Source organism: Onthophagus taurus, chromosome 3 (genome assembly GCF_036711975.1).
Source record: "Onthophagus taurus isolate NC chromosome 3, IU_Otau_3.0, whole genome shotgun sequence".
NCBI classification, from domain to species: domain Eukaryota; kingdom Metazoa; phylum Arthropoda; class Insecta; order Coleoptera; family Scarabaeidae; genus Onthophagus; species Onthophagus taurus.
In genome coordinates, this window is record NC_091968.1 from 16375517 (window position 1) to 16390092 (window position 14576).

The 14576-nt window shown below is 36.0% G+C and overlaps 2 protein-coding genes across 5 annotated transcripts in view; one reads left to right on the forward strand and one right to left on the reverse strand.

The window, feature by feature from the left end:
- The window catches only part of LOC111428649 (adducin 1-like protein hts), an 84248-nt gene extending 83560 nt beyond the window's left edge, over window positions 1-688 (reverse strand). For 2 of the 4 annotated variants that reach the window (XM_071194908.1, XM_023064285.2), the window contains exon 1: window positions 403-687. The gene's annotated coding sequence lies outside the window, so the exon portion shown is untranslated. Of the gene's footprint in view, window positions 1-98; window positions 188-402 lie in introns of those variants that run through there. The other 2 variants (XM_071194907.1, XM_023064286.2) reach the window with 2 other exon arrangements.
- Window positions 689-743: 55 nt separating this feature from the next.
- Window positions 744-1776, forward strand: LOC111428650 (U4/U6.U5 small nuclear ribonucleoprotein 27 kDa protein yantar). The gene has a single exon (XM_023064291.2). It carries the CDS (start codon window positions 943-945, stop codon window positions 1399-1401), a length of 459 nt encoding a protein of 152 aa, XP_022920059.1. The 5' UTR covers window positions 744-942; the 3' UTR covers window positions 1402-1776.
- Window positions 1777-14576: the final 12800 nt, after the last annotated feature.

The window sequence follows — 14576 nt, forward strand, 5'->3', positions numbered from 1 at the left end:
AATGGGGCGCGACGACGGCGCCGCTTCCAGTGGCCATTTTACCGAATTTCGGGGTCAACGCACCTCTAACCCATACCAAAATCATTAAAACGACTTACCATACAATAAAATAAACCGAGAAGCACCAAATCCGTACTGGTTTTTCAATTTTGTGACAATTTCAACAATCGGAAGCCATCACTGTTACTCTTTTTTTTATTTGAGCAGGGTTGCCACCCTATTTTATCTTATCGACAAAAATCGATAAAAATAACCCTAATAAATTCAAATTTTTAACGATTATTAATTAATTAAGAAAAAATTATTGTTATTAATTATTATTTGTGAAAATATAAATGAAATCAGGGTGTGCCTTGATGAGATAATCGTGATAATAAAAGATAAAGTAAGGTTAAGACTCACCTATAGAGATAAAAAGTTGATTTGGGGGAGATCTTTTTTGCAACTCAATAGCACTCGTTGTTTGTGTTACGATGAACACGCCCCCATTTGAATCACACTGAAATCCTAGAAAACCTAGTTTTTCGGTAACGAATTTAACGAATAACTTTCCGAAAGGGCGCGGGTTCCATAAAAAAGTCGCCTAAAAAGGTTTCTTTTTCGTTCGGGGGAAAAAAAACTAGCACATTCACACTCGACGTACGAGACGCGGATTACTCTTTATACCGTGTACGAACGCGAACCGGAGTGAAGAGACGTTGCGCGCGCCGGCTTCGGGAGTATACCTACAAAAGAGAAACGGCGGGAAAATTGGTCTTTACATAGTTATAGGTTACGGTTGAAAATCCCGTACGCAACTATGAAAACTAGCGCTTTCATGCAGCGAAAAAATGAACTAAAATCGACGTTTTATCTGTCAAACGTCAAAATTTTTCGCGTCTCGCGAAAAAAATTTTTCTTCAGAAAAAAATCGTCAATTAAAAATTTTTTTTCGGTAATATTATGGGGCGTCGTAGTCGATCCAAATCGCCGAGGAGACGTGATAGGGATAGGGAACGCGAACGCGATAGAGACAGAGACAACAACAGACACCGACGTAAGAGGTCGTCCAGGGAAAGGGTTGACAGGTCCCGAGAAAGGGATAGCAGGCGAAGGCACTCGAACGACAGAGACGTTTATAGAAGGTACTCGAGGTCGAGATCGCGATCGACCGAGAAGAAATCGTCATCGAAGGGAGGACTCCCCGAGAGGCCCGTTGTAACCGCCGCGGATCTGGAAGGGAAAAGCCCCGACGAACAGGAAATGATGAAGATGATGGGTTTTTGCAGTTTCGATAGTACCAAGGGAAAGAAGGTCGAAGGGAATGACGTCGGCGATGTTCACGTTATACTAAAACGAAAGTATAGACAGTACATGAACCGTAAAGGTGGGTTTAATAGACCCCTTGATTTTGTGGCTTAAGACTGATTCTTCCTTTTTAGTCCCATCCTTATTGATCACTATTAATTATAAGATAAATAAACAAATACCTCCTCATCTTATCCTCAACTTAAAAAAATTTCATTTTTTCCTCATTCCATTCTTTTCTATGGATTGTTAAGGTTTTAAGGGATCTGTTATAATTAAAAGTTAGGATTATTTAAAGATTAATTAACCTTGAAACCAGTTGTTTGTTACTCACCTTAAAAAATAGAGCTGTAAGAATAAGTTTAAAAACTTACTGTGTACATAATTTTTTAGATTTGCTGTTTTCATTTATTCTACATTAAGAGTAATGTTTTCTTAAAAAAGCTATGTACAAACTATGGATTTAAATAAAAATGTTTCGTATTATAATTATTGTTTTATTTTATATCGAGAAAATCTCATTTTGTATAACGATAATGTGTTATCAGGAATAAATTTATAAGCAGGTATTGTTTAGATTAAGTTCATTAGAAGATTTTTGAGTATGATAATAATATTAATTTATGAAACGTAGAGGTAGAGGATTAAATTGTTGCTCTCGGGTTATTAACCGTTTGGATTAGTGCCACATGTACACTTTATAAGCAGATATTGTTTAGACTAAGTTCATTAGATGAGTTTGAGAATGATAATAATATTAATTTATGAATAAATTGTTGCTCTAAGCTTATTAATTGTTCAGATCATTGCTACAATTTAATTAAAGTTAATTACATGTAAGTCAATTACATTTAAATAAATTAGATCAATAGTTACTAGTCTTACAGATTCCTCAACATTACTTATAATTAAAATATCAGAAATAGCTTTAATTTTACACCACTTACTTAATTGAATGAGTTAATTCAATCAATTTTGTAGTGCACAAGGTAGGTAAAGAAAGAACATAAGATACAATAATATAATATTATTGTATCTTCTTGTACCTACCTTTTATACAATACATAAAATTAATATCAGGTACTACAACTCAATATTTTTCTTTAGAATGCTCTACGAGCCCTAAGAACTATAGAATGTACGCCTCACATCGACGAAGTAAAGATTCTATCACACGACGTATGATATTTGGATCATTCCGTATGCTATTAGCTGCATCTTGAATTCTGTCCAGTAGTTGCTGACGGGTAGTAATTTCTACACGGTACACAAGCTGCTTCATGTGTCCCCAGAAATAATAATCCAGCGGATTTAGATCTGGGGATCGTGGTGGCCAGACTACTGGACCTCCATTGCCAATCCATTTGTTTGGAAAATGTTCATGTAACCAAGCGATGACTTCTCTTCCTCGATGTGGTGGTGCACCATCGTGCTGATACCACATATTTTGAACGATGTTAAGTGGTACGTCGTCGATAAAATCGAAAAGGTTATGTCCCAAGAAATTTCTGTACATATTTGCATTTATGCGTTCATTTATCACCCATACAGGTAGCAAAGAATTGTTAAAAATGCCACCCCAAACGTTTACACTAAACCGTTGCTGAAATCTTCCTGGTCTAATTGCATGTGGATTTTGCAAGGACCACATATTCGTTATGATAATTATTTATGCCGTCCCTAGTGAAACACGCTTCATCAGACCACAGAACTTGGGAAATGAAGTTATTATTTTGAGCATGTTGCTGAATAATACAGTGGCAAAATGCTAAGCGTTGCTCAGTATCTCCAGGATGTAATGCTTGAACATTTTGGCGATGAAACGGATGTAACATTTCTCGATTCAATACACGCTATACAAAACTTTGGGATATTTGTAACATGCTCGCTATACGCCGAGTACTAATTGAAGGGTCGTCAAGTACTAAATCAATAACACGTTCTTCATTTTGTACATTCACATCATGGGGACGAACGGAATGTAGTGGAGCGGGGTTACCTGTTTCTCTCAGTCTGCGAAATGATGCACTATACACTGTATGGGCAGGTTGATGTCTATTTGGAAACCTACGAAGGTATTCTCTTGCTGCTTGCCGAGCGTTTCCGCATTTTCGTTTTCGATCAAAACTCTGACAATTATAAACTTTGAAACACTCAGAATAGAGTAAATTGAAATGTTTGACATAAAGAACTCAGTTTTGTTATCACAGCCAACTCTGTATTTGTGTTTCATAATTATTGTTGCGATTGTTGCAAATCTTTACTTCGTCGATGTGAAGCGTGCATTCAAGCTGAAGGCGGACATTTCGAACAATTTTTGTAATTTTTAAACTTATTTTTTATGTTACATTTTCATTTGCCTATTAAACTGTGTAAAATTTTCAAAGGCTTGTAACTCTTTAACCAAAATGAATCGGACCCATATTCATATAACATTTTTCCTTAGAATCGCATCACCTTTCATCTGCCAAAGTTTGTCATAGAGCTAATGAATCACCCTGTATATTGGGACAAAATAAAATGTGTATATGATTAATAATAATTAAACAGTTTCATTTGTTTTAATAATTTTTTTCAGATTAATATCATTTGATTATAAAATACGTTGTTCTAGAGCTCACTTGTAATTGATTAAGCTAAATATGCCTTATAGAAAAGTGAATAATTTAGAAAATATTTAAATTTTTTGCTTTTTGTACAAGTTCAGTACATACTCTTACAAATCTTGAAATTTAGAAAGTAATAATAGTTTCTTTGGCAATGTATCGACTTCTCTGGATAGATTACATCCTAATACACATTTAAAGTTAAGAAATACTGTAAATATTTCGATGGTTTAAAAATACAGGAAGTGAAATATTCGGTTTTTAAGGTAATTTTCAAACAAAGTGTTTATTCACGAGCGTCTATTTCAAAATTTCGATGATACATTCAGCATACAAATTATTGTAAAAACTTCACTGTTTTGTTACCTTTCGAATGAGGTATGAAGCATGGCAAAATGTCTTTCCAATTAGCCAATAATAAGATAACAATTGGTGCGAGCACAATTTTGACAACCTACCCAATGTGAATAAAATTCAAAATCGATTACACCTGCGGTTGAAATTCAATTCATTAATCCCACATCCAGTACAAGAAACGTCGCTGCTAATTCGGGGATATCACAATGGAAAGTCTGGTCAACTCTTCGACAAATGGGCAAACATCCTTATCATTACACACCTGTCCAGGCACTTGAAGACGGCGATCCTGAACGAAGGATTCAATTTTGCCGGTTTCTTTTAAATGCTGACATTCAGGATGAATATTTCTTGAGAAGGATTTTATGGACCGACGAATCGAAGTTTAACAGCGAAGGTATAACAAATCTTCATAATTTACATTATTGGACTGACGAAAATCCTCATCTAACGAAGGAAACGAGCAACCAAAGAAAATTTAGTGTGAATGTGTGGATGGGGCTCATTGGAAATAATTTGATTGGTCCTCATTTTTTTCCCGATCATTTAAATGGCGCAACGTATGGTGATTTTTTACATAGTAATTTATAACATGGTTTTCCAACATGATGGATGCCCTGCGCACTATTCGCAAAATGTACGAAATTCATTAAATGAATTATTTCCTAACCGCTGGATTGGGAGAGGAGGTCCAATTCCATGGCCTGCAAGGAGTCCTGATTTGACGACCCTAGATTTTTATGTGTGGGGCCACATGAAGGAAAGAGTGTATGCAACACAAACCAATACTAGGGATGAATTAATAGAGAGAATCCAAAATGAAGCAAATGTTTGAAGAACTACAATTACAAATAAAATAACAAGGTCGGAAATAAGAAAACGGGCTCGAGCATGTATTAGGAATAGAGGTGCAGTTTTTGAAGCAAACTTGTAATTGGACCCCCTCTTGTAATAAGGAACCAACTGATAATTTTTATTAATAGGTATGAGTTAAGTATTTATTCAGAATTGAAAAAGGTAGTTTTGCATATTACCAATAAGAAACCAACGGTAAGGTTTTTTCCAATTGGTTCCTTATTCCAACAGGGGGGGTCCAATTGTGTTTCGCGCTGAGTTTTTTTGAGTTAGAAGTTATGTCATATGATTGTGTTTATTTTTTTTAATGGTAGTTGCTTAATTTTTTATGGTTGTCTGAATTAACGTTGTGCTTTAGTTCCAATAAGCAACAATAAATAGTAGGTGTAATCGATTTTGACTTTTATTAACTTTGGGTAGGTTGTCAAAATTGTATTCGCGCCACTTGTTATCTTATTATTGGGTAATTAGAAAAACATTTTGCCATGCTTAATACCTTATTCGAAATGTAAGAAAACAGAGAAGTTTTTACAATAATTGGTACGCTAAATGTATTATCAAAATTTTGAAATAAACGCTCGTAAATGAAACATTATTTAAAAATTAACTTAAAAATCGAATATTTCACACCCTAGATGCTTTAACATCGAAATATTTAAAATGTTTTTCAACTTAAAATGTGTATTAGAGTGTAATCTATTCAGAGAAGTCAATACATTGCCAAAGAAACTATTATTACTCTCTAAATTTCAAGATTTGTAAGAGTATGTACTGAACTTGTACAAAAAACAAAAAATTGAAATAACTCCTAAACTATTCAGCTTTGCATAAGGCATATTAGGCTTAATCAATTACAAATGAGCTCTAGAACAACGTATTTCAATATTCACGTTTATGTACCAGTCACCTGTATAATTAACAACAATTTTTTTTAATGAACAACACAAAAAACAAAATACATACCCTATTGCTTCTAATTAAACTAGAAAAATGTACATTTTACCTGACAACTTAATATTGGGACAGTGCAAAGTAACTTCCATAAAAATGAAACAAATTAAGATAAGTAAACTGTGGAAATAACCTAAAATGAAATGTTAAATTGCCGATTTGTTCCAAAGCTTGTAACATTGTTGCTGTTGAGTAAATCTGTATTACCAATTAAAATGGTCTACAGGGTCAAAAATCTGTGAATTAATGATTAAAAATTATTGCCACAATAAAACAATACGTGAAATTGCAGACGAACTTAATATTCCTAAAAGCACAGCGTGGAAAGTAATTAAACATTTTAGAAAAAAAGGGTAAAAGTTCAGGTCGTCCAAAGTTAGTTTCTGATAGAAATAAAAGAATACTTGTAAAAATCTGCAAAAAAGGACGAAGAAATATTTTAAGACAAGTTACCGCTGAATGGAATAATGAAACTGGATTAAATATATCAACGGAATGCTGTCGCAAATGGATTCTTAAAAGTGGATTAAAGTTTTACGAGCTTTACTTACAAGCAATAATTAAAAAATGTAGCTTTTACAAAATTGTTGTTTTATAGGCAAAAGAAAAACCAGTGTTAACAGAAAAACAACAGAAAGTCAGAATCACTTGAGCAAAATCTAAACTGTCTTGGTCAGCAGAAGACTTTTCCAGGATAATATTCAGCGATGAATCGAAATTTGCAATAAACATGAGGCATTTCATAAAGATTGTTGTGTAAAATATCCGATGTGAGTAATCATTTGGGGCTGTATGACAGCTTCAGGATAAGGATGCTTTGAATTTCTTGATGGCACCGTAAACGCCGCAAAATATCAACAAATACTACGAAACAGCATACTACCAATAGGGCTTGCAATACCGGACCAAAATCTCAATACCGGTATTCGGTATTCAAAATTTATAAAACCGGAATACCGGTATTAATACCGATATTACTATAAAAAAGTTTATTCACTAAATTATAATCAGTAGATATACCTAATTGTAAGATTTTTTTCCCCTCTGGGGCGTCACCTTTACTAACAACAGGTTAATTCCTACTATATGTTTAGATTGGCAACAAACCATAAGATACAGAATCTGAGAAGATAATCAAAAAATGGAAAGATATTAGGAACCTGTACAAAGTACCAATAAACTTAAAGGTCTGGATACCATTATTGTTTTGTTGTCTTTCACTTGGTCCAAAGGTTCAACTTCACTGCCGCGTCAAAAAATGAAATTACACTTCAGCATCTGAAGCTCTGATATGAAATGATATTTCTTGTAGATGGTATTCACACTGATCAAAAAATGTCACTTGAAAAAATGAGGTTAGTACGGACATAAGATAGATAACAAATTTCTGTTTGGTCAACATCATTTTCCAGCATAACTTTAAACAAACACGGCCGTTTTCGATCGGTCGCCTCCGGCTAGCATTTTTTTAATGAAACGTCAAAAAATGTCACTTGAAAATGTAAACTTAGAACGGACACAAAATAGATAACAAACACGAATCCTCTACGTCATTTTCCAGCACAACTTCAAATTAGCACGGCCATTTTCGAAGACATCGGCCGCCCGCGGTCATAGAGGGCGTTAAATAAAAATAATACCGAAATACCCGTATTCTGCCATCAATACCGGACAAAAATTAAACTTAAAAACTTAAAGCCAAAATAAAACAAATTTGGGATGGATTTACTCTTGAACAGTGTAGAACCTTAGTGAATTCAATGCCCAACCAAATTCAAGCGGTTATAAAATCTAAGGGCGATGTTACTCCATATTAGAAATACAAATCGTGTAATGTCCCAATATTTAGTGGTCAGGCAAAATTTACATTTTTCTGGTTTAATTAGAAGTAATAGGATATGTATTTTGTTTTTGTGTTGTTCATTAGATAAAATTGTTGTTAATTGTCTAATTAAATGATATTAATTTGAAAAATGTATCAAAACAAAATAATCTGTTTAATTGTTGTTAATTACATATAAATTCTATTATGTCCCAATATATAGTTGTTAGGGCTCGTAAAGTAGGGCTCAACAAATCTCGATAGAGCTTCTAAGGGCGTGAATTTCGCTAGATTAGCATCTTGGTCTTTATCATAAGCTTTTTTGTACTTTGTTGCCCGTTTCGGAGATTCGATAAGTTGTTGCAGAACTTTTGCAGCATCTCTTTTACCACAAGATCTTAATTTGGTTTCGGTTGCAAAAACAAGCTCTTCACATGTTACATTTTTCCGTAGTGTTTCGGTTTTTCTTCTTTTTGAACGATCACTTGATTCATTGAAAGATATAACCGGACGTCCCGGTTTCACTAAGGTACAAGGTAATTGAAATTTGCCCTGAAGAAACACATTGTATTTTTTAAGACATTTTTGATGGTTCCTGGACGCATCCGACCATTTTGCCTGAAACTGGCTTTTAAATAATGACATTTTCTGCTGGAATACTTTAATTTCATCCACTGTATAATTTTCTTTATTTCGCAGAATATTTTCCATATATTCCAGTTTTTCCGTAATGTTGTGATCCTCGTACCCTCGCATCATGTTATAAATGTTCATTCGCGTAATGGTTTTAAATCCCGATAGTCCTGCGAGAAAAAATCCAATTCAATTTACTTAATTATATGGAAGGAAAATGATTTTTTGTAATGCAGTTGTTGAAATACTTTTTACCAAACAAACCACACTCTAGGGTAATAAAATACTTGGAAGTGTAACTTTACCTCTTCTGAATATGACAAATATAGGAAAACAAACACTTTACTCTAATCGTATGAATGCAGATAAAAATATATGATATATTAATAGCACATATCTGGCTTATTTAGTTTCATATTTCAGAACTTTTTAAAGTTGTCCTCAAATCAAATAATGACTGATATAAGTCAGGTAACTATTGACAGCACTGTAACTAATTACATCTAGTACTATTAATAGTCAATGTTGACGTGACTTTCAAAACAGGTTGATCATAAATATAAAAAATGCATTGCAGGTAATAATACTGTATTAGTTGTAGTTTATATGGGTTGAAAGTAATTTAAGGTTGAATCAACTTTTTAAAATGGACTTTTGTCCAGATAGAATTCACAAATACCCCATTGTGCAAATACCCCGTCATACAAGCAGAACTAACTGCTATTAAACTTGCTGCTGACTGCATTGTTGAATCCAACAAGCGGGGTAAGTGTTTTATTATTTTTACAGACAGTAAACAATCTCTTTTAGCTTTAAGCAGGGTTATTATAACGTCTGCATTAGTAATGGATTGTCACACAGCACTGGAGGAAGCCGCGAAATACAATCGTGTCAGAATCCAGTGGGTTAAGGGGCATTCTCGCTCCAAGGGTAACATCCACGCGGACAGGCTGGCCAAACGTGCTGCCGGTAGAGCGCCCTGTGCACCCATAGGGCTTTAGCTACGCATATCGAGTCAATCAAGCGCATTACCCACAAAAAATTCTTAAATGGGTGGGCTGTCATCTCGCCAAGGAATTGTTAAAATATCCTTTAGCCGCAACAGCCTAGTTCTTCGTAGGGCTCGGTAAAAGTGCCCTTCGCACTGCCACAGGTCTCCTCACGGGACACTGTAAGGTAAACAAGCACCTTCAAAACATGAAGCTTGCTGACTCCCCTCTCTGTCGAGCCTGTGAACAGGATGACGAGACGGTTAAACATATCTTGTGTGATTGACCGTCTCTGACCGACCTTAGAATGAGGAGCATTCCCAACATTACCTCTTTTCACATCAACCAGCCTAGGGATTTACCGAAGGCCAGGATATCACTCAGAGGTAAGTTCCTGATATCATTTGTGGTCGGCCATGCCTCCCCGAGGGTCCTCATTCTGAGGTCTGCTAGAGAGGGGCAATCACACAAGACGTGTCTAGCGGTCTCGTCGTTTTGTTCACAGGCTCGACAGAGAGGAGAGTTTGCAAGTTTCAAATTGTGAAGGTGCTTGTTTACCTTACAGTGTCCCGTGAGGAGACCTGTGGCTAACCGGAGGGCGTTTTTTCCAAGCCCTACGAAAATCTGAGCTGTAATTTTCGAAGGATATTTTAACAAATCTTTAGTAAGATAGGAGCCCGAGATTTTGTCCCATGCATTTAGGAATTTTTTGTGGGTAATGTGCTTGATCATATTAATATGAGTAGCTAAAGAAGAGGTAATTATCGGCTCGGGTGCACAGGGAACTCTGCTGGCAGCAAGCTTTGCCAGTCTATCCGCATGTTTGTTACCCGTAGAGCCGGAGTGCCCCTTGATCCATTGGATAGTGACATGATTGTATTTCGTGGCTTCTTCCAGTGGTAGATGGCAGTCTATTATTAGTGCAGACGTTACCTTAACGCTAAAACAGATTGGCTACTGTCTGTATAAATAGCGTAACACTTACCGCGTTCGTTGGAGTCAACAATATAGTCAACAGCAAGTTTGATAGCGGTCAGTTCCGCTTGTATGACGGAGGTACCTTTACCTAGAGGTTCCGAGAGACGTATTCGAGGATGATGGAAAAAGACCCCCGCTCCCGCCCCGTTCCATCTTTTTGAGCCATCAGTGTAGATTTTTAAGGTCTTATTCGCATCTACTACTGTGGGACTGATGTAGATGCGGTAATTTCTTGAGTAAACGTATTTTGCTGACAAGCAGTCTATCTTGCACTCGAGTGGGGGTGAGTCCAGCACAGCCCTCCTCCAGGTGTAGAACTGCCGCCAACGTCTCCAACCTTCATAAATCCTACCGATTGTAGTCTTTTCATGGTTACCAGCGCCACCTCCCTCTCTAGAAGCTGTCCTAGCCAGATTAAACGATGCAGATTATCGACAATTTCTAGAAGAAGTACTGCCGAAACTGCTGGAAGATGTACCGCTTCAAGTAAGACAAAACATGTACTTTTTGCATGATAGAGCTTCGGCCCACTTTAGTTTGGTTGCTCGCCAATACTTGGACGACCAACACCCAGATTTTTCTTTTGGGGCCATCTGAAAACCTTAGTCTACGCTACTCCAGTTGAAAATGTTGACCAATTAAGAGAGCGCATTGTGGTATTCTGCGACATAATTCGGAACACTCCGGGAATTTTCCTGCGTGTTAGACAGTCAACGTGTCGAAGAATTGTTGCGTGCATTGAAGCTAACAGCAGACATTTCCAACATTTCATTTAACTGTGTATGATTTATAATTGTTTTTTCTTTTAATTATGCTATTATGAAGTTAACGTTTGGTTTTGTTAATTGTTCTAACGTTATAGTAAAATAAAATTTTTATTTCAAAAAATTGACCATGTTATTCAACATAAAAGTTGATTTTTCTCGTAATCGGTCAACTTTAGAGCTCATGACCTACAGAACCTTTTTTTGTATAGAAAACATTGACGGTTCAAATGGACGTCTCAAAACCGTACTTTCTAGTGGCGTAGAAGTTGGGGAGAAAAGCAACCACTACCCCTTCAAAATCTTCACCAATGATGAATAATGATGAAATGATTTGTGGACAATAACCTACGCCATTAAATTGTAAATGGGCTTTTGGATTATATTTAGTATACTAGCTATTAATACCCTTAATAATATTCTGCATTATTTTAATTGTTTTTGTTAGATGTCTTCTTCTTCAGTCTTATGATAAACTTTATCTGTCATATTGATATTTTATTATTAGAGTCGGCAAGTAGATTCAGCATCACCTAAACCATGCAGATAATTGAATAATTTAATATTTCAATAATTAGATAGTATTAAAAAAAATACTTTTTGTGCAACTTATGATAGTCCCTTGTCTGTTATATCCATATTAGTATCACGTTCTGAATTTTCCCTCATCTCAATATCATTTCTTTCCCTTACTCTATTTACAAGGGATGAAAAGAAAAAAAAATATGTAGATCAATAAACTATCTGTAAAGATATAGAAAAATAAAGATAAAAACTCTAATAAAGTTCTATCAAAACAGTGTAAAGTTAGCTTTCTCAAACAATACTTTAAGTAATATCAGTAATATGTTACCTAACTACCATGGACAAAATGACATCCCCATAGCAATGGAATTTTTTCAGTTGCATTTAGTATTGAAATGTTAAAGTATCGAGATGTTATGTTAGTATTGAAAATTAAAAATGGTTTATTATTATGTAGATAAATCGTTTTGTGTTGCCTGTTGTAATATTTTGGTCATTTTGCATCTAAAGCTTGCTTCAAATCGATCATTTGTTGATGGTAGTGTTAGCATTATCTGAAAGGTCTTGCAGTTGATGTCGATGGTTTCATCGCCAGTCACAATACCATTCACAGACTTTCTTTTATACCTGGTAAGCAGCATTTCAAAATTTCAAAATTGGTTTTTCGGTTTTCCTGCTTTCTTTCATTCAGTTCATGTGAGCGTAATCTTCATCTAACAATAGTTGCAATTCGCTGCCTTCAAATTTTTTCGGAGGTTGTCAATGTTCTTCGTTTCTCACACCAAAATCGCCATGCTTGAATTTTTTAAAAAACTCAAAGCACTATGATTTACAAAGACCATGTTCACTGTAAGCTTCGAGCAGGATTCAACGCGATTCTGAAGCAGTTTTCTATGATGATGGATGTGTTCTTGCTTTCAATGTTGGTTCTTTCCAGATTTTCAGTAAATTTCATTTTAGTTTCATCTCAAGCCTAGTCTGAAAAATTAAAATGTTGCGTTATTGAGTGTATCGTATACATCGCATGTCAGTAATTCGAGCATGAGCAGGGAGCTGCTCAATTCATCATATTCTATACATCGTCGGGACAGAGAATCTACTGTGTCTACGAAGATGGACGGTGGTGGAGTTCTTATTGCTACCCGCCATGGTATTCATTCCGTTTCTATACCGAATCTCCATAGCGATGCTGAGGATCTGTGCCACCGTCCTCCCACTGCCCACGAGGCTCTAGATGTGTTTTTGTCCAGTGTGTCTACCGTGCGTGATACCTATCCGGATTTAATGATTATTATCGTGGGCGACTTCAACCTACCAACGATTTCATGGACTGCGTCCGAGGGTGATTGCGCGTTGATGCCCCTGGGAGGTTCCGATCGTCGTGCCGTGGAATTTCTTACCATCTATTCATATTGTAATTTTGGTCAATTTAATAATGTTTTGAATAATAATTCTAGAATTTTAGATCTTATATTATGCGCTAATGGACGCGTTGAGAGCATCCATCCCTGCATGGATCCACTTGTGGATCCCGACAGTCACCATCCACCCTTTGAATTTTTTGTACCACGTATCGCAACTTATTTGAATGATGGGCCTAAAATTAGCCGTCTCTTTAATAAGGCTAATTCTGGAAATATAAGAAATTTCTTGAATAGGATTGAATGGCGGTCTGTCTTTGCGGGGATGAACGTAGAGAGCTCGTTTGTTCACACCTTGACAAGTCATCTAGCCCAGGTCCAGATGGTATTCCTTCGTCCTTCCTAAAGGAGTTTGCTAGTGAACTGTTTTCACCCCTGTTTTTAATTTTTTCGAAATCATTACTTGAAGGGGCATTTCCGAGCAAGTGGAAGACGGCTTTCGTCGTCCCAATTTTTAAATCCGGCGACAAGCAGTTGGTTTCAAATTACAGCCCGATTTCTATTCTCTCGGCTATTCCCAAGGTTTTTGAGAAAATTGTCCAATACTTTAGCCAGTCGATTACTCACTCTTTTATTCATGAAGAACACGGTTTCTTGCCCGGACGATCGACTGAGACTAATTTGGTATCCTACGTTAATTTTATTCATTCTGCCCTAAATGAAAACTCTTAAGTCGATGCTATTTACACAGATTATTCTAAAGCTTTCGACAAGATTGACCATACAATTCTTGTTCAAAAACTCTCTTCCTTTAACATCCCAAATGGCATCGTTCACTGGATTATATCATATTTATCAGATAAAAGTCAGGCAGTCAAGGTTGGTAGTTTTCTATCAGGTTATAAGTCCATCTCTTCCGGTGTGCCTCAACGCAGCCATCTTGGACCAACATTATTTTTAATTTATATTAATGATATTGCTTCCTGCTTTAAGTTTTCCAAATTCCTGCTGTATGCAGATGATAATAAAATATTTACAAATATAACATCAAGTCTCGACTGTCTACAGCTTCAGGAAGACCTTGATCGTTTGCATGACTACTGTCTCGTCAACAAACTTCATCTTAATTACGACAAATGTCAAAAAATTACGTTTACATGGAAACGATATCCGGTTAACTTTTATTACAGTTTTAACGGCAGAGCTATTGCGTCCACTGACAGAGTGAAGGATCTTGGTATTACTCTTGATTCCAAACTGCGATTCTACCTTCATATCGACCTTATGGTGAAAGAAGCATTACGTAACTTGATATGAGTAGCTAAAGAAGAGGTAATTATCGGCTCTGGTGCACAGGGAACTCTGCTGGCAGCAAGCTTTGCCAGTCTATCCGCATGTTTGTTACCCATAGAGCCGGAGTGCCCCTTCATCCATTGGATAGTGACACG

Coding starts and splice junctions, on each gene's coding strand:
- LOC111428650 (XM_023064291.2), top strand. CDS start 943: ATGGGGCGTCGTAGTCGATCCAAATCGCCGAGGAGACGTGATAGGGAT.